General features: G+C 43.9%; 1 protein-coding gene across 5 annotated transcripts in view; it reads right to left on the reverse strand.

The window, feature by feature from the left end:
- The window catches only part of cica (capicua transcriptional repressor a), a 51,670-nt gene extending 34,503 nt beyond the window's left edge, over positions 1–17,167 (reverse strand). For 2 of the 5 annotated variants that reach the window (XM_084918648.1, XM_084918646.1), the window contains exons 1-3: positions 16,960–17,167; positions 9,043–12,608; positions 6,956–7,232 (exon numbers count right to left, since the gene is read on the reverse strand). In XM_084918648.1, the coding sequence (XP_084774774.1) occupies positions 6,956–7,232; positions 9,043–12,402 (3,637 nt within the window). In that variant the 5' untranslated portion in view covers positions 12,403–12,608; positions 16,960–17,167. Of the gene's footprint in view, positions 1–6,955; positions 7,233–9,042; positions 12,609–12,896; positions 13,490–16,959 lie in introns of those variants that run through there. The other 3 variants (XM_084918650.1, XM_084918649.1, XM_084918647.1) reach the window with 2 other exon arrangements.
- Between the last annotated feature and the right edge of the window lie 3,881 nt (positions 17,168–21,048).

The raw sequence follows: 21,048 nt of genomic DNA on the forward strand, positions 1-21,048 counted from the left end.
GAGCTGGGCTATATTTAGGAGAGATCTCAGCCGTGGGGCCTGCTCTGCCTTCTTCTGTGTTTGTTTCTGGGCCCGCGATGGCTCTAGGTGTTTTAAAAAATGTATGGCGGAGGAAACGTTACGCTGCAGAGGCAGGTGGCTGTTAGCAGCAGTGCGAGGGATGTGATAGGGAGAGAGAGGGAGAGAGAAGGAGAGAGGGGGGAGAGAAAAGTGCACACCAGTAATCAGCTCAGGCCTGAACGCTTTACTGCACTAATTCTACCAGTGGAAACAGTGTATCCATGACAACACGCCAGCAATACGATTGCTCCTTTTTCTGCTGAGAGCAATGAAACACATTCATATCACGCTGGACCTGCCCTTAATGCCCTGTCTGAGGTTGTTGATTGTCTGGAACGAGTGTCCGTGCTTACATGTTTGTTTGTGTGTGTGTGTCTGTGTGTGTGTTGTGTGTAGGAGGTGTGAATGTCCTTGTTGCTCTCTGCACTCCCGCTCTCAGTCTTGCATGTCTAGACATGTCGATATTCTCGCCCTTTTTAAGTTTAAAGTGAAACACCCCTTATCACTCCCTTACACACATGCGTGGTCACACACATGCGTACACATATAAAAAGGGTGACACCCGCTGCACACTCGATAACTGTGACACTACACACACTGAGTCACAGATTACACACAGCGAGCAGCGGGTCTGAGTGGTTGCCAGAGCGACTGATGTATCAAAGCTTTCAATATTCATACCTCAGAAGAAACTGTTTCACTTTAAAGTCATTTTTAACATTTGACTCAAGACAAGATATTATCATTTAATCACAAAGGAGGATATGAAATCCTAACTTAAGGAACTCAAAGATCCTCGAGAAGCAAAGCTGATAGTTTTGCCACTTGTGTTCATGGCTTTAAAGTGTAGACTAAACATAAAACATGGACAAAGACACAGTTGTATCCATCCATCATTTTCTTGACTCCACCTTTTGAATCCTGCATTTTTGCATCTGGGAAAATGGCATCTTGGTTCGGGAAGTTACCATATTTGGATGAGGGGAAACTCTGTTGAGCTGCATTCATAAACTGTTACCTGGTAATAGTAATATACTAATTAAGCTGCACAATTTCACTCATCCAGACTGGAGCACAAACTAGACAAATAACTACACAGCAAAACCATATTATTTGTCAGACAACTGGATTAAAAATGCTATAAAGGCACCAATGCCCCAATCACAGCGGATCGGACCAGTTTTCAGTGCATCCAGTTAATGAGGAGAGCTGTCAATGTAAGCAGCCAAGCCTCTAAGCATACACGTAGTTAGGATTGGATCAGGTGACCCTGAATCCTCCCTTAGTTATGCTGCATTAGATGTAGGCTGCTGGGGGATTCCCATGATGCATTGAGTATTTCTTCTTCAGTCACCGTTCTTACTCACGATTTGTTAACAGACCTCTCTGCACTGAATCACTTGTTATTAATATCTGGCTCTCTTCCACAGCATTTCTTTTGTCCTGTCATAGCAGATGGCCCCACCCCTCCCCGAGCCTGGGTCAGCTGGAGGTTTCTTCCTGTTAAAAGGGAGTTTTTCCTTCCCACTGTTGCCAAAGTGCTTGCTCATAGGGGATCATATGATTGCTGGGTTTTTCTCGGCATATATTATTGTAGGGTCTACCTTATAATACTAAGCATCTTGACTGTTGTTGTGATTTGGCGCTGTCTAAATAAAATTGAACTGAATTGAAATTGAACCTAACTTTCAGCCTCACCAGCATCCAAGAGAATGAGTTAAAAAACAATCACCCCCATACAGTTTATATATATGTGGTAACTATCAATAAAGACCAAAATAGTTTGCAGTGCCAGGGTGTAAACATGTTTATTTCTGATGTAGAGTTCAACATTTTAACATTTTATCTGTGGGGACTAACTTGCTTCTGTAGCCACTTTCAAGTGCCCACTAGAAGAACAAATTTTTTTTGGTGGCCCTCAGTAACATTTTACTGACCTGTGGGTGCACCAAATATTGAAAGCGATTTTATCTCCCCTTTGAAAAACAGCACCGAAAAATACAAATACTAACAAAAACCAAGATCTGTACTGCATTACAAACAATCTAAAAGCAACAAATGCATTTTGAAACATAAACCAGCAACCTTAACCCTAGAGCGACTGACCAAGAAGTGAAGTCATGATAGGCCGTAAAGGCCATTACTCATCGACCTCAGTGAGTTTCAATGACTCCTTCAGGCTTGTGCAGGATTCAAGGTTTCATTTTGTTTGCACACACGATACAACCAGTACAATTAATGCAAAGGCTACAGATACCAAAAAGCCAAAAACACATAGCCTGATGGGGATGACATCACACGTGGATCAAATGCTAATTAATTGTTTAAAGAGGAAAGGAAATGTAAGCAAAGTTCACGATGAAGAGAAAGAACCACAGACAGTGGCTCTACTGCACAATTTTTGCTGTTAATACACTTTTACTTTACGACAAAGATGTTCTTTATACATATATCAGAACTGCTGTTTACTTAGGAACAAAGACATGAATAAAAGCACCCAACATTACCAGCTAATGCACATATTTTTGACACTGCCCCTTGAACAAAGCTCTACGTAGCACAGACGGACTCCGAGTGTCGACACTCTGCACTTAAACTAGCATACAAAGAGAGTGGCCTCTCTGTTTGTCATATAAATAAAACAAAACCTTCTCCACCATCAACAAGTCCAAGCTAAGATCGCATGCAATCCACCCTTGACATGTCAGAGACGGAGATGGAGACGGGCATCAAGAAAACTCTGGCCAGGAGGAAATGGCCACAGGTAAGAGACGCTATGTTGATGTGCTGAACTTCTCCAATCATTTAAGCATACTAATACTAATCCCAGTAAAACTAATGATAAAAATAACGTGTTCATGTGGTATACAGGCAATCTCTTACTCTCTCTGTCAGCAGGTTCTCATGAAGCTTTCTGTTATCTTCATGTTTAATAAATAAATGTCAGCTTTTAGCGTTATTTTGTCTGATGTGTGCATTTATCCTCTGTAGCCTTCATTCGTATCATGGCTCCCTTCATTCAGTTGTTAAAACTTAAAGAACCCCTGTCTTAAACTAATCTGCAGCTATGTCTATGTTTATCCTCGTCTACGTGACTGCCTGTGCAAAATATTCTGCTTCTACATCATCTCACTATCAACCATGAAACCAACCAACCTATAAATTGCCAATATCCTCCACTTTCAGTTTTCAGATTTACAAAGTGCTGCATCAAAATGACACAAAATGAGAAATCAGGCATTTTAAATGGAAACAATCTTCGTCATTCATATATTCAAAGTAACATTTCTGAGCTTGCCCAGGCTGTAATATCACAAAGTTGGCATGGAAACAAGCACAAAGTAGATGATGAACCCAAGCACCTACATTTCTCGCTAGCCAATTTTCTTACATCCCACCACCTGACTGGGTGAGAAGATTCATTTAAACTGGTCTCAGCTTCTGGTAGAAGAGTCACAGTCGAGTGAAATTAAAGCAGAAAATAATATTAATTTTACTTTCTGTCTCATGTGTTATAAACAATTTCTGTTGGATCAGTGCTGGTGCTCTGGTTTCTTCCTAGCTGCCTAGTAGTTGTGTTGCAAAAACTACAACTTAGTTCAAACCAAGGTTGTAATAGTGAACTAAACACAGTAATCTAAAAGTTGCTGTGAAAAAAACCCTTTTACTTAACTGAAATAAAGATAAGAATTAGATTTTGAAAAAGAAAGAAAGAAAAGAAAGAAAACAAAACTACTGAAAATAAAATAAAATTCTCAAATTTTCCCCAGTTTTAGTCTTTGTCAGCACGGTTACATTTGCCAACACAACTAGAGTCATCTCAGACCGGGATCACTGCATGACTGTAACCTATCACCCAGCTATTCTGGACTCTTTAAATCTGCCCCTAATTATAATAATCACCAAAACTGAAACTAGCAAAAACGAAATAAAACTAAATTGAAACAAAACATTTTTAAACAATGTAACTAATAAAAATATACAAAACTGTAAGCAACTCTGGTTATTACACAAGCAACAACAAAAAACAGAGAATCATTTTTTACCACAGTCCACATCACTTGATCATAATTAGCTCTTAAACAAAGAATAAACTCAGTCATTCTGATGTGTTTATATTTCCCTCACTGCATGAACATTACAGCTTTCGTCAGGCGAGCAGCTCTGCTTTGGGTCAGGGAACAATGGATAGTGCAAAATATTTTACTGAGGTTTTGGTCTTAGCTTCAGAATTGTTACGTCCTCATCTTTAGTGCACATGGATAACAACAGTTAGAATATTGCAATACTAATTTGTAGTAGTAGTGCAGTACTGTTTGCATTTATAGTTGGTGCACCCTGGTGTGTCTGCATTGCTCTGCCATCAGGAGTGAAACCGAGCCGTTCATGATGGGCTTGGAGCTAATAAATCTTTAACAACAGTTACTATTACTGAATCACAGGAAGGAGAAAAGGATTCAGAACAAACGGAGTCTACACATATTCTGTGTATATGTCTACACTGGCAAAAAACTAACATCTACAGCCTACTGAGCAAGATAGCTAAAACTAAAACCCTAAGAAAATAAAATGCATTTGCGCTGCAAATTATTACTGAACAGACCTGTTACAGTTTGTGAGATCCATGTCGCTGTAACCTGTAGTTACATTTCTGTGGAGATCAAGCTACACTGTAGGCTGTAGCATAGATTTTAAACCACAGATTTAACATAGTACTATAAATCCAGCTTACAGAGTGCACATTAGTGTGCAGCTAAAATCACAAATAAGGTCCAGAGGAAGGGGAAAGTTGAGGCGGGCGATTTATGAACACAGGAAGAGCTGATTCATTTCAGTAATCACCAGCATAATCCACCAAGAGCACGCTTGATGAAGGTTCGAGTAATCTGCTAACAACTCAAGTGAAGCTTTCTACTTGGTACTTTCAACTGCGCCCTTACTTTAAAGACTAAATTTACTGCCAGTGGATAGCCAAGGCACACACTCAGACTTGATCAGCGATTACGCATTTATTCCAAATAAATTAGCTGTTTTCACACATGCAGTGCAGCCCTGAATTCTTCACATCACCCAACAGAAATCCACGTGAGAATGCAAAAGTCTGACACATGCAGATCAGGCATTTGCCAGTCTTCAACCTGCCAGCTCCCCAATACAACATCTGTGCGATGTCAGATTGTGCTGATGTGAGAATAGAGCAGATAATTGTCCAGCGCATTCATTACTAAAGAGTGGGTGTCATGTGCACTCCCTCCTGCGTGCTCTCTGCAGGCAGCTCCTTCACCTAAACCACAAGGCGTAGTTCCAGTAATGCAAATGTGTTTGAAACAGACTATTCACTCCATGTGAGGAAGGACAAGGATGGAAAATATCCCTGATTCTCCTGAAATTGCAAAAACACTCATAGTGGCAACTACTGCAACCATTTCGAGCAGTGAACACCTCATTGAGTATAAAATTACCCCTCCAAATATTGCTAACTTTTCACTGCACCTCTTTTGTAAATCCCAACAGTCATTGGGGGTTTTGCACTTTCTCTGTCATTAGTAAATCTGCCCTATAATGGATAATCTGTGAGGTACTGTTGACTGCAAACACTCTTAAATGGAATATAATTAGTGGCACAATCTGTCTCAATTGAGAACCGGAGTTATCCACGTCTTATTAGACTTTAGTAAGAGTGATTTATAACAGGCCTACAACCTTTAGAGAACCATGGAGTTCACTACTTCTGAACCCTGCTTGATATAGAAGCCTCATTAGAAAGCAGTTTTCTAAGCTATTCTTCTTTCTTATAAGTATCAGCTTACAGACCTCATTATGTTTACCAATTATGGACAAGCACTCAATCTCTCTTTCCTTTCTCCCTCATGCAAAACGGCATCTTCACACAACTACAGCACAGCTGGTATTTTAAAGGCTCTCCTGATGGTACAATTTAAGACAACATTGATAACCAAAAGGAAAATAAATATATCACTGCTGGAATGTCAGGGTGGGATTGTGGGTGTTGCATATGACTTAATCAATTCCTGCACATATAAAGTGGGACATTCTAACACATAGTTGCAGAGATATAATAATGTTGAGCAGAACCAGTAATGAATGCATGGCCATTAAGAGCGAGCTAAGTAAGAAAACTACCAGCGTAGCCATGGAGGCAAGAGAAAAGAAAGCCATAAAACACACGGACAGCAGAAATGATGAATGGCACAGACTGAGGTAAGAACAGAACAATGTAGTATCCTGTCCCCAAATGTATAAATTCCCCCTGTGGGAAGTAATTAAAGGAGGCATTCTTTTTTAAAATTCAAATTTCAAGCCCTGTACTGTACGGTATTCTTAGTCTACAACAAAAACTGCATGTGTGACCTAAAATGAACTAAAGTTTGGGTCGAAAATGCCTCTGAATAAACACAAACAACCACTTCATCTGTATTTTATTCATCTGTGACTCTTCTACTTCTTTGCTAAGAGTAAATTTCACATTAATGGAATAGCTTTTCCGTGTTGTAGCCTGTGTAATATTTTAAAAGTGAAATTCTAGCATTTCTAAGAAAATACCAGTCCTCTGCGAAGCCCAAAGCAGTGGAAAAATTCTTATAAACTTTCTGAAAACAGAAACAAAGAGAAAAAAACAAACAAACAAAAAGCCATCTGAAAGCAAGGGAACAATAGTAAAGTGTACGTGAGTCATAGGCAAAGCATTGATGACACAGCTGTAACCCTAGAGAGATACTGAAAGTGAGAGGTACTGGGCCAGAGTGCATAAGATACAAGCTGCACATCTCTTCACACTTTAGGCTGTGTAGCTCAGCTGACTCTAAATCTGACAGAACAGAGGTTCAGACCACAAAGAAATGATCTCCCATTTCCCCTCCCCCTCGTTTCTTACCGGTCCCTGGGCGTCCCATGATGATTTGCTTGCGTGGAGCAGGGTGAGGCGACTCTGCTGGTAGTATGAGGGGCAGCAGGGCTGTTGGTGTGGGATGACAGGCTACCGGCTGTGGCAGCGCCCCTCCACTGGCGTCCTGATGCCCTTCGGGTTTCCTCTCCCTCTCCCTGCCTCCGGAACCAGACGAGGAGAACACAGAGCTTGATGAAGAAGACATGGACCCAGGAGTGGAGGGGCTGGAGAGGGAAGCGTGGCCCCCTGTGGCTGGAGTCAAGGACTGGGGAAGAGACATCAAAAAAAATATTTATAGTATTTTAAGGAAACTCGGATTATTCAAAACATCCTGCAGCTGGTAACGCCATTTCCAGGTGTGAAATGGTTTCAAAACTGTTTAATCTCATTTTAATGGATTCCTTACCCCAACTCTGGGTGTCACAGCTCAAAATACAAAATGTACAAGGTTTAGGTGATAATGATGTGCAGTCCCATGCACAATTGTGGGCTATTTTAGAGGGTGAGATTCTTATTCATCACGAATATCATCAGAGGCACCTGATTGGTCCCAAATTTATTCTTTAGTTAGAACAACCTTTGGAACAAGCACGCCCCAACAGAGACTTGACGTCAACGTCATGAAGTCAGTCTGGGAATGCACGCAAACCAGTCTACCAGTCATATCTTTAAAAAAAAAACATCGACCTGCATAAATTGTTGCTGTTTTAAAGAGACAGTTCACCTCGAAATTACTTATTTTGTCTTTGGCCTATAGTTTCACTTGTCCATCTAGATTGCTTTGGTATGAGTTGTCAAGAAGTCACACGCCTTTTATTCAATATAATGACATTAAACGTTTGTGGTAACAAAGTAAATGGTAAATGGCCTGTATTTGTATAGCGCTTTTTACTAGTCCCTAAGGACCCCAAAGCGCTTTACACAACCAGTCATCCACCCATTCACACACACATTCACACACTGGTGATGGCAAGCTACATTGTAGCCACAGCCACCCTGGGGCGCACTGACAGAGGCAAAATGGCACAAATACATGAGAAAATCTCTTTCTGGAAATCATAAGCCATTAGGGATCCTCACTTACCAAAAAACTAACTAAAAACTAACTAAATAATAAATACATATGAACTAAACCTCCTGCAGTCTAATGGAGAGTGACTCTGGACTGTCACGGAGAGGAAAAAGTAAAGGAAAACAATGGGCTGGAGAACATTGCAGCAAAATAGATTGTGGGACAATAAGTGTTTTGTCGCGATTGTCTTGTTTTTATTACTTCGAGAAACCAAAATTTTACTCTAAATTAAAATTCAATTAAGTCTACAGCCCTGTGACGCAGTTACTCAAAAAAAATCACAAACATTGATGTTTTCTTCCAACTGAAGCACACCGGCCAGTCAGAAGAAGTGCTCAGATGGCAAACATGGCAGCTTAGCAGAGTGGTCACCATTAATGCTTGTGGTTGGATGTTTCCTTCCTTCTACACAGTGATGTGGTTCAAAATTTGGCAGAAAGTAAATGACAAGTCACTACATTAAAGTGTTCAAGGTTTCAGGATTTTCTTGAGTCACTGTCATGGAAAGAGGTATTGTTGCTCACTTTTAAATGTGTTTTGTTTGATCTTTTGTTTTCAGCAATTTGAAAACCACAAGGCAAGTAACATTTTATTAATTCAAGAGAAGGAAGGACTAGACTAACCCCCACTGGGGCCAAACTGGTATAAGAAGAGGCTGAATGAATCATTATAAGTAAAACACTCAAACAAAGGTTTCTTATATTTATTTTACTAAAATACAGCTGGGATCCTTTTCATTGTAAACTGATAAAAACTGTGGGGTTTGGGGATGTGAGCTCTTTTTAGCTTGACAATCACTCTTTGGAAGGAAAATGGTGGTCACACCAGTTGTATGTTATTTAAGAAAGCTTTCTCACTTTATTTCTGTTGCCCTAACACCTATAAATGCTCTATAATATGAGCTAATAAAGACATAATTAAAATATTAGAGATATAAAATACAAACCGATGACCCTATGCAGTACATAGTCATATATTACAAAAAAAAGAATGACGTCCTTACCGAGCTGGATGTGACCAGGACGAGCGTGGATGTGGGATTGCGGAGGAGAACTGCCCCGTTGGTGGCTGCCCCGTTGATGGGGACGGGGGCCTGCAGGCCTGGGGGAGCTGTGTGCTGGCTGTGCTCCCTCGACCTGCTTCTCTCTCTCTTTCCCGACGGGCCATCGGAGAATTTGGCCAAGGGGACATCTGGGTTGCGTACAATGACTGGGGAGTCCCGGAGGGGCACGATGCGGCGTGGGGACGGCTCCTGGGGAAGTGGTGAAGGAGGAGTTGGAGAGACTAACATGGGTGGAGGCGTGGAGGCGGCAGAGGATGGTGGCCTGCTGGTGGCGCTACGAGGACGAGAGAAGGAAAGTGAGGAAGGTGTTGTGGGCTGACTCTGGGGGGAGAGCACTCTGAAGGCAGCAGGGCTATGGCCCATGGGTGGGTCTCCCACCACCCCACCCCCAACACCCACCAGCTGCTGTTGTTCAGGTTTGGTCTGGTAGTCCTGGACAGCAGGTAGCGGTGGGGGCGGGTGGGAGTCGAACTTCCTCTTGCTGGGGCTCATCGGGACTGTAAAAGTCAGGTTGGTCTGAAAAGTGGGCACAATCCCTGACAGATGGCGCTCTCTCTCTGCGCCTGGCGTACCCATCTTAGTGCCGCTTAGCTGTCGGGGGCGGCGTGGGGTAAGTGAGGCAGTAGCATTGATGGGGCTGAAATTGGCAGGGCGGAAACCGAAGAGCGGAGAGGGTGATGGGGATGGCGTGGGTGAGAAGGGTGACTGGTTGGAGATGGGGGAGAATGAAGGCGTGCCAGAACGAGAGCCCCCGAGAGAGACGAGCATAGTTGCCGCCTCACATTCATCGAAGTCGAAGCGAGAAAGGTCCTGGGGGAGCAGCGAGGGAAGGACGAGGCGGGGGCGAGAGTCTCCTCCACGGCTGCTGGCCTCACTGCTCTCCCGTGATGTCTCATCCCAGTCAAACTCTGAACTGGCTCTCCCACCGCTGAGTCGGAGGTCAGATGGTGTTAGGGTCCCTGTGCTGCTGGCGCCGCCCCGATCCCGGCCCCCTCCACTGGCTTCCATCTCCTTGGTCCTCATGGAGAGGTGTCTGGAGCAGTACCCTCGCCGCTGGGACTCTTTGGAGCAGCCCTCCCGAGAGCACAGTCTCCTCCACTGCTTCCCGTTGAACTTCTTTCGGATACCTGTCGGCGTGCACACCACGTCTCCCTTCTTGTATTTTTGCTGGGCAGCTGTCAGCGGAGTCCGGGAACGTGACGAGGAGGAGGATGTCGAACCTGATCCGGATCCACCACCTGCTCCACTGCTGGCAGAACCTCCCCCTGATGTCTTATCCACTCTGGAGGAGGATGTAGTGGAAGAGGTGATGGGAGGGAGAGGATGGAGCTGAGGGGTGGTAATGACAGCTCCAGCTGCTGCGGCTGCTGCAGCTGCTGGGTCAAGGCCTAACAGGACAGGTGAAGGAGAGGGGTGGGGATTCAAGGTCATGTGAGCAGGGGGAATCCCGATGCCTCGCACCACAGACAAGTGGGGATGGGGGTTGAGGTAGCCAGACGGGGTCTTAGAAACAATGTGACGATGTTGGGGAACTGCCATAGGCTTGCCCCCAGATATAATCTGCCCCACTTGGACCATGTTGAAGCCGGACACTTCCATGTCTTCTTCAGGGGTGAGGGGCATATATGGGTGATGCTGCTGCTGTTGCTGCTGCTTTACACTGTTTTCCCTTTCTCGCTCTCTTTCCCTCTCTCTTCCATGGTTTCTCTGTGACTCCCACTCCAAGTCCTTCTCGATTTCCCTCTCTCGCCCAGGAGCCAGGCTGAGGACTGAAGTCGGAGTAACGGGCGAGGTGATGCTGTGGCCCGATGTGGAGGAAACGGGAACCATTCCTGGGTAGGGCATTCCTCTCCCTAACATTGATCCCATGCTCGGGGCCATTCCTCGACTCAAACGGCTCACCTCCACATCCATCTCTTCCCTTTCCTCCCGATCTCTCTCCTTGTCTCTTACCCCCTCTTCTACTTCATGTCCACCAGCAGAAGGCAAATCCAAGTCCCAGGGTGGCACCAGAAGCCGGAGTGTTTGTCTGGAGACCCATACTGCCTGGGTAGCACCCCTGTCGTTTTCTTCATCATCTAGAGAGTGAGGCCTTTCTTCAGACAGCAGGACACGGTAGCGGTTAGCCACCGCAGGGTGTGGGTCTACCTGTGTCACCACACCTTCTCTGTACCATTGCCATTGGATCTCGCTGCCCTCCTCGTTCCCAAATGGTACACAGACACGGGTGCCTATAGGTACTGGATGCACACCAGGAGGTGGGGCATCTAGGATAATGTCCACCACCCCTGGGGGGCTCTCATGTCGGTATGGATAGCGGCATAACGTCTTCTCCCCGTTCAGCTGAACCTCCAGGCTTCCATATTCACCACTGACGTTACGGACCACGCCAGCCCGGAATACCAAGTCGTGCCTCCTGTCACTTCCTCCCTCCTCATCACTTCTTCTCCTGAGCTGGCGGGCGAGGATCCGCTGATTCTTCAGGCCTTTGGCCAGAGCATCGGACAGTGCGTCAGGGAGACTAGACGTTCTGTGTGTCGACATCTGAGGGGGTGTGTCACCAACTACCTCCAGGTCAGCCGAGTGCTCGCTGGCTGTGTCTGTTGAGGAGCAGCGGGGCAGCGGGCTTGGGGACACCTGCTCTGCATCTGTCACTCCTTCACCTCCTCTGGGTTTTTCCCCTCCAAGCGACAGGGTTGGCGGTCCCGGGGAGTCCTGAGACCCCTCCCTGCTGGTGGTACGACTGTGGAAGTCATCCATCAAGCTCCTACTCTGACCGTTTCCGTCCGAATGCGAGACGCTGATGTCGATTCCTGGACCCGCTGACTCTTGGCTCAGAGAAAAAGGAGGGGGCGTGCTGGATGCAGGGTTGCTATGGTTACCAGCAGTATTAGATGAGCAGTGTTCGGAGGTGTACTTCTTTTTGGGGACGCGGGCCTTGAAGGTGGCTGTTTTCCGGCTGGAGGCGGGGTTTGGACTGTTGTTGGCGCTTGGTGTACTACTGTTACTACAACTGCTGCCGCTGCTGTCACAGTGGCTGCTGCCACCACCGCTGCTGGCAGCAGACCTCCCCTCCCCATCTGAAGAGTCCCGCGCTCTGGATGCGTCCGCCTGTGGAGACTCTGAATGTGAGTTAGAAGATAACGAGGAGGAGGGAGTTCGGTTTTGCGGAGATCTGCTTCTGTCTCTGTTCTCATCTGAGTCTCTCTTCTCTCCTCCTTCCAAGGTATCCCCCGCTCCTCGCCGCTTTCCTCCTTTAGCCCGAGTGGAGGGAGGGGAGCGCTTTTTTATTGGCTTCATCTTTTCATCTAGTTCCTTTTTCTCAAAACAACTCTTTTATTTATTTATCCCAGAGATTCTCCTTGACGTTCCTCTCTTGCGCTGCTGCGTTATTTCCTCCTCCTTTCCTTTCACTCTATTTTCTTTCTCTGCCAGGCCCTCTCACTCTCATCCTGTCTCGTGTTCGTTGCGCGACTTCGGCACTTGCCCACCTTATTCCAGAGACTCTGAAAAGAGGAGAAGAACAGGTGAGTGTGGGTTTCGTGTGCAGCAAAGACACTCAGACAGAAACACAACTCAAAGTAATTTCTGAAAACATTCTAAAAACGGCAAGTAGTCAAAAACAAAAACACAGCAACGATATTAAAAAAAATAATTGTAACAAACAGTTAAATTATAATTCAAAGAAATGTATTCCCTGCTAAATGATGCACCATCGTATTAGAGTAGTAATGAACATGACTCATCTACAAATTCATTACACATTAATTCATTACATAACAGTTTCTACTCACATTACACAAGACCTACAGCCATACCAGGTACATACTGAAAACAGGAGGCCATATTGTAGGATAAACACAATGTAGGCTTACAGCGCAGCATGGAAATAGTGAGGAGCACTCTGCAATTTGCCCAGACAAGCCTTTCTGCATGCAATCCTCTCTCACACACTCACGCACACACTACTTCTTGGCCCGGGCAGTAGAGGCGGGGGAATTCCTTCTTTGCTCACATACTGAAACCCTCCCTTTCTCTCTCTCTCTCTCTCTCTTTCTCAGTGGCGACCTTTATCTATGTATTTCAAAGCAGAGCAATCCGCCCCTACAACTAACTCCATTTCCTGTGGAAGACCATTACCTAACTTCCCGTTACTTTATTCCTCCCTCTTTCTTTGCTATGCTTTCTTTCTTATCCTCCTTGCCTGCATTCGCTCTTTCCACAATATCGATTTTTGTTTGTTTGGTTTTTTTTTACCTCTCATCTCCCCCGTTTTCCTTCCTCTCCTTCCACTTAGTCTCTATACTCGTTTTTGTGCCGCAGTCATCCAGAAACACAGAGTTGTTCACAATAATTGCTATTCCACACCAGAGTCATTCAGCAGCGCTCTTAGCCGTGCCAGAGTCATTCAGATTATCTCTTATTCTGCACCAGCCTCATTCACAGCTCAGACTCACGTTTAGAAAGTAAAACAGATTGATTTAGCTGTGATCACTTAGCTGGTTTGTTTGCTGTGTGGCTGGTGAGCACTGGACTAGCCTCAGGCTGTAGCTGCTGTGGTCTCTAGCTTATCTCTTTGGGAAGTGAAGTCTCCATAGATACAGAAACATGTATATAAGAGGGAGTGTCATCACAGCCCTTATATACTCTGTCATGTAATTCCTCACTCCAGCTGTGATGGTCACTGTCAAAATGTTCTGTTATGATGTCTATCAACCAACCACTAGGCATGTCTACTTGTCAGTGACAGTTTGGCTGTTAACTTACATGTCTGCCTGCCTGTCCCTGTTTCTACATTCGTCCTCCCACTAGTCTCGGTCTCTCTGTCTGCTCGTCTCTGTTCCCTTTTGCTGCCTTCCTGTTTGTCTGTGAAGGCTTGCATTCATTCAGGTCCTTTTAATATCTGACACATCATATCGGCTGGAGAGAAATCCATTTTCAGAGATGAGTGCCGCCTGTCTCAAGGCCACACGCACATACACACACATCACACAAAGCAAACATCTATGTGCTGATAGCTGATAGTGCACACGGAGAGGTTGGGAGCTCATAGCCATCACTGGCCTCTATGTAAATCCCTATTTAGGACAGACAACTGTAGAGCAGACACCATAAAATAATTTGGCAGCTGGCCTTACTTGGTCACGATAGAGGTATGCTACATGTGTTTACTCAGTAGTGCACTGTGTACAACAGCTGGTGTCAGAGTCATGGGCCGTACGATAAGAGCTTAAAGGCAAACTGACACAACACACAGTAACCTCAGTGAAATATGGTGCAAGGGAGTCCATATGGGAGGTAAAGTAGGTCTGTGGCTTTAATGTTTCACATTCATGTAATCATCAGGCGCACATAAAGAGCGGGGTAACAAGTTCAGTCGTAATTTACTTGCAGAATAGCATTTGAGCTGTTGTGAATACCGACTGTAGGCCCCATGGAGCTGATATAAGTCATATGAGAGAAAGAGAAAAACATGACTGACGGATCATTTAGTCTGAATAGGCGTCTGTTCAAGTGTAAGCCACTTTTCTACCATAACTGTGCCAAAATCATCATGAAATCACGCATGAACTGAATCATAGGGTGATTTTTACTTTACTTTAATCGATATAAAACATTCCCAGTCTTATCAGAAATTAACTCGAACAAGGTTTTCCTAGCTTGGAAAGAGTCTTGAGGAGGGGTGTATGCATGCCAGTGCATGTAAAAGCACCATGGGTCCAAGTATAGGAAAGGAAATTAGTCTGTGTTACCTTATTTGACACACACTGAACCATTTTTCATTTTTTTCTAGGCATTTTATACACTGAAATAGATATCCTGCAAGTAAAGTAGTTAAAATATATTGTAATGAAACTAGAAGTGCATGGAGGTTATGAGAGAGTTTGAAAATGCAGGTGTTTACAATACAATCATGGTTATCATGACTTGTCTAGTACATATATTCCTTGCGCACACAAAACGTTATGTCCTCAATAACATTTATGCCAACACTGCCATAAACCTCGCTACAATATGTGGCAAGGATCTCTAATGTCAAGCTGTGACCTTTTAGAGACACCAGTCCCTTATGATGTCTTCAATGTGTAATATCTTTTAGTTTTCTTATATGCAGAGGCTATGATTAAAGTTCATATTAGGATCACTACAAAACTACAATAACAACAGGGCAAGTCATATGTATAAGCATAATATGATAGAAGACACCTGCAGCTTTGGATTATACTGGTTAAAAAAGAACTACACATTATTGATATTTAATTTTCAAAATCATGGTTTTTGTGACCCTTCTAGGACATATATTCCCCATACATACAAAACTGTATGCCCTACAGGATGTTTATGGTCACACTTATTGTTTACTATTAGAAGCTGTGAGAGATTATAGTGTCAAGAGGTGAACTCTTACAGATATTTTGGCTCTCGTAACCAGATTTAATTAACCCGCATTGTAATAAATGATATCCGAAAGTGTTCTTACATTGCACAGCACGTCTACAAAGTTATTTGGGCAGAGTAGGCCAATACTAAAATAAGAAGCAATGCTATCAGACAAATGCATCTATAATTTTGTTTACTATACATTGACTTTTCTCGCAAATTAATGAAAACCAAAATACCTATGAATGGAGATGGGCATGAGAGTCTGTAATACTAAAAATAATATAAAATAGAATAATTCACCTATTATTTACCATATTACAATGCATGCATTACTGACATGTTCATTTTCTTAAATAGTGAGGTTATTGTGACACCTCAAGTACACTCCTAGTAAGTGTGCATACAAAACTGTAATATCTATGACAATATAGACAGAGTGAACTTTCAGTCCCTTCTAAGTGCGTTTCTAATCCACATTTAGTGGACAGATATCTAAAAGTTTTTTTCAAGTTCATAACAGGCTTACTACAGAGCTGTAATGACGATAGGGCAGGTCAATATATGCATAATCATAAACCCGAGCAGATAACAGCTGTTAACTTTACCAAGACAAGGCCCCAGAGCACAAAATGCAAACAACAAGCGGTGATGTCACCTCTGCTTTAGCTGGATAGTGCCGTGTCAAGCCCTCGTAGTACCGCGATTACTACCAGTTTTACTCCAAACACTGCAGGCCGTGGCGTGCACCGACCAGGCCTCAACTAAACACACAAGGCCTCTTGGAAATCCTCTACTCACCGTAACCGGGAAATAACCGGTTTAACGGGCATACTGACCCTTAATGCCACCATATATGGCCCATATCTGCCAGCTTACACGACCTTAAAGCGACAAACAGCTACACAAAGTCGCTTGTTTGGCCCATCCGAAAGTGACAACCGTGTGAAAATATAGCTAAAGCTGCCAGGATAATTTAGTATTCACCCTCGTCGTTATTAGCATAATTGCAGCCTTGTTACATGGGGTGGTTTGAGGGGGGTTAGTGTCAGTGTGTTGCCACAAACTAGTCCAAGGGGAGAAAAAAAGGCCTCTACAAGCGCTTTAAAACCACATATCAATCTAAATGGCCACGCTGATCTAATAAAAAACAGGAAGAAAGGATGACAAGCGAGGAGTTTTCGAGGTTTTTCGTAAATAGGCGCTGTTTCTGGAAAGTCCAACGGCTGTTATGGCGTTCTATTTTCTCGTGGAAAAGTTTCAGGCTCACTATGCCTAAGCCGCACCGCTCCCTGTTTTTTTTTCTCGCAGAAGACACCCATTCCGGTCTGTTCGCAGGCCACCCAGATATCGCAAACTGTGCTGATCAGCTCCTCTGCTAATACTGTTTGTGGTAAACATGAACAACGTTAGCAAACGCACAACAAGCCCCACTGCAGTGCTGCAGGAGAAGATTTGTAGGCAGCCTGTACTCACCAGAGCTCATGTATAGTACCCCGGTGTGTTTCTCTGATGAGTTTGCTGGGTAAAATGGGGCAGGGTGTCCAGTCGTCCGCAGCTGCCAGTTAGCAGCCGTTCATGTTTCTCCGGCAAAGCAACTTAAAAGGAGGAAAAACTACTGCCCTGTACATTCTACACTACAGTCGCAAAATGGTGAATGAAGCCCCAAAGCCTTGACAACCAGCCCGTCCGACCAATCGCGGAACACGAACGCGTACAGTAGCCAATAGGATGCCGCGTAAGGCGAGTAGGGGCGAGGCCGCACGTCAAAGTAAATTTGATTGACGGCGCGTCGTGGCCAATCACAGTGTGGGAAAACACAGAACAGCTGTTCGGAGAGCAAGGCTGCTGCGTCCAATAGAGCTGCTATGTGGGTACGTCTGCGACTCTATACAGGCACGCAGGACGGGACTGAAACCTTTCTCTCCTCCTGCCTTTATTTATTTATTGATTTTATTATCGTTTAGATTTGGCTATAAACATTAATGCAGAAAAATGGGCTGTGGCTTGTCAAACTAAAGGTTAGACTTCCTTTTAGTGGACAGAGAAGAAAAAAAATCACTGCCATGACATTATCAGATTTAATAAAGATCAAAATGTTAGGTCACCAGCTTCAGCTCACAGTTTCTAAAGCAGATTTAGTATGCTTCGTTAGCTGCATGTGTGCTATTTATGTATATGCATGTGTTCCCATGTGTTGCACAGCTGCACTGTGATCCATGTAAGCCACAGGTTGAGTGTAGTTTCAACAGGAGCCACACAGAAAAAAACACCAACTCCCAAATTCTCATGCTTTCTCTCCCTTCCCTTCTTCCATTCTTCTTTCACCCTCTAAGCAAATCAGAAGCGCTCTAAAAAGCACAGTGCCCCTTTGTCCCGCCTCCCCAGCCAATCAGGGCAGCCACTGGAGGCTATACGTCACCAGAGCCATCTGTTATTGGCTGAGAGGCCCGAGGTCTGCAGGCCAATGACCGAGTGGTGTGGTGAGGTCATTATGCTTGTTGCCATCAGCTTGGCCAAACAGAAGGAGTGAAACCCCAGTGAGTAAGTTGGTCCAAACATGGGATTATGGCTCCTGAGAGAGTGACCCATATACACTGTGGGCCTCCCTGCACAAACACACACATACACTGTGGGAGATGTTTGCAGGAGCATATACCCTGAGGAATACAGCACAACACGGAACGTGATGGAAGCACAGAGGCATAGTTTCCTAAGACACTAATGGCGTTGCTGTGTAGCAGTGCGGCACGCCGTTTCTATAGCTTACAAGCACAGATGGCGAGCATGGTCAGTGATGATACAGAGCTGGCTGGCTGGCTGGTTGCGGCATTGCAGTCTGTCTGGCGCACTCACACGCACATGTACACACAGGCGAGCGGGCACGCTTCCATAGCTACACACAACTGGGCACACACATAAACACAGGCACCTACACACACACAGCAGGCGCAGTGAAGTTATAACATGCCTGGGCGTTACATAAGCTGTGCGTGATTGTAGCACACACACATATATACGCACCGACTTTTGTGTGTGTACAGCCTCTTCGAGCATGCAAACAGGCACTGTTGCACATACAACAAACAGAACACAGGTTTATTCTAAGTGTTAGGTTGCACACGCATCCTCGGGCTTAGCTTTCATGTATTAACTGTACACATATGAAGAACCTGTGACTCGCAAATCAGATACACACACACACACTTAAGAGTGAGTGGGATCTCCAGACATCCACACCCTGTATAGTGAAGCACTGCAGTCTCTTCCTCTGCTCATTCACTGTAGACAAGTGTGTATTCAAGAAATGTAGGGCGAGTAGCAACTTTGAGGGGTGGCTGGTTTCGTAAGGCGCCGTCGAGAGACATTAGAGTGAGACGGAAACCCGAGATTTAAGTCTCTGCAATGCTTAGAGTGAGGCTGGAAATCAAAATGTGAAGGAAAGGTGGAAGTGAGACAGGTGGAGTGAATAAAGAAGGACGGGAGACTGCAAAGAGAGGGGGGAAGGGAGACAAAGAGACAGGTATAAATCATGTAAGAAAAAAAAAGAAATTGTTGGACAGCTTCTCAGACTGAGAGTGGCTGTTTGCCGCAGAAGTCGAGCTGCTTGTGAATGAGCGGCATAAATCCGGACGGTATTAGCACCTCTGAGCACTTTCTAAGAATGAGACGGAGAGCTGTGGCTAAGCCCCCCCAATCCCAGTCACTTTACACTAAATGCATTATGGCCACTTAGCTGCTAAACAGCTCCAGGGACCCTGCACTGTGCCTGACCCAACACTCTAACATGCTCTAATTCAAGTGTGTGTGTGTTTTAAAAAAAGAAACAATTCGCCAGTGAGATGAGTCCAGCACTTCTCTTCTCCAACCCTGCCCAGCATTTTGAAGTTGAATAGGTGTACAGTAGATTTAACAGCCTGCACTTGGGGTGTGAGTAATACAATCTGACACGAGTGTGGAGTCACTCATAGATAATGCATGTATAATTATCTACAAAAGCCTGCAAAACTTGAAATAACTCTCCAGTCTAAGATGAATAAGGTTGTCCCCAAATATGTGGAAATACTCCACATCACACAGTACAATAACCTTTTAAATAAACAAAAAGACATTTCAGCTATGCGCCGAGTGATATTACCTCAGCCTGCAGCTTATCAACTACCATTTCATTTGAATTTCATGGGTTAACATGACGCTAACCCTCCTTTTTGTAAACTGCCTAACCTGGATAACCCTAAACCCGACTTTAAGGCTTGGTTGAACATAAGTAGAAAATATCATAGTAGTTAATGATGTATTACTTCTGTATACCGAGTACTGCAATACTCATTGCACTGCAGGATAATCATCTCAGGCAGACTTAAAAGGAGATTAATGTCTTTCAGCAGAAAAGTTATCATTGAATTAAAAGCAGTGTTGGGGCTATTATTTAAAAAAAAAAAGCAATGTATCACACATTACTTAATTACTCCCTGAAGAAAGTAATTTGTTACACAGCTCACTGCATTATTTTCTGGTACATTGTGACATGTCCTAAAATTTATTGTCACATATTTAACAGTTGCCAGTATAAACCTCAGACTAGCGTCCCACACACTGACGCAAATGAATATGCTGATGACACACCTCTGACCTTTCTTTTAGCGTTTGAACTTAGAGCTGACAACACAAAGTAATGTTGCAAACCAGCTCAAAGAGACTTCAAAGTGTTCATGCAATGTGTTTCTTGAGTAGAAACATGCACAGGTAGAAATGGAGGTTACAGTGCTGTAAACCTGTCTTTGTTATCTGCTGAAGATCAGGATCTGGCTGCAGGCCTAGGGTCAGCATACACTCGCTCCTGGTTCTCTGCTAGCTCTGCATGATCACGCTTCATGTGCAGATGTTTGCAAACAGCTGTATTAGCAGTATAATGAAGATATTTTTGTCCTCAATTCAGCCTCCTTGTGCCTTTTTTGGTTTGTTTTTGTAATAAAAATAAATTTAATGACCACATTTTCACTCCACAACAGGTGTGGACTACAACACCATTTTTTCTTGCCTGCACACAAGCTAAAATAAGCTGACTGTACCGTCACCTTTGATGTTTTTTGTTTGTCTTTTTTAGAACAGTTTAAAGCAAATACATAAATGACTTAAATGTGATTAATTGACCAAAAATAAAAAATAAATAAATAAAAAGTTGAAATAAATCATTAAAATGATGACCAACAACTGAAATCAATAGCTAATACTAATGATTACAGAAAGTCAGAAAGTCTCTGTAGTATGCATAAACAGCTGAAACTGTTAGCTTACAGTATGGATAAAAAAGTAAAATAGCTTGATAAAATTAACAAAAAACAACTGAAGTTATACCTCGAGTATAGCTGACCGCTGACGGTGTTAGCCTACAGTATGTATACACAATAAATTGTTAGTTAAACATACTGATTGAACTGAACAAAGAAAGTTGATCATTTTTAAGTAAAACTATGGTTAGCAGTTGACATCAAATAGGCAAAACAGTTAGCCAAACAAGAAAAAAGTCATAAATTAGTGCAGCATTAGCTGAATAGTTTGCAG

This window comes from Perissodus microlepis, chromosome 22 (genome assembly GCF_051167445.1).
Source record: "Perissodus microlepis isolate ML-2025 ecotype Zambia chromosome 22, ASM5116744v1, whole genome shotgun sequence".
Lineage (NCBI taxonomy): Eukaryota > Metazoa > Chordata > Actinopteri > Cichliformes > Cichlidae > Perissodus > Perissodus microlepis.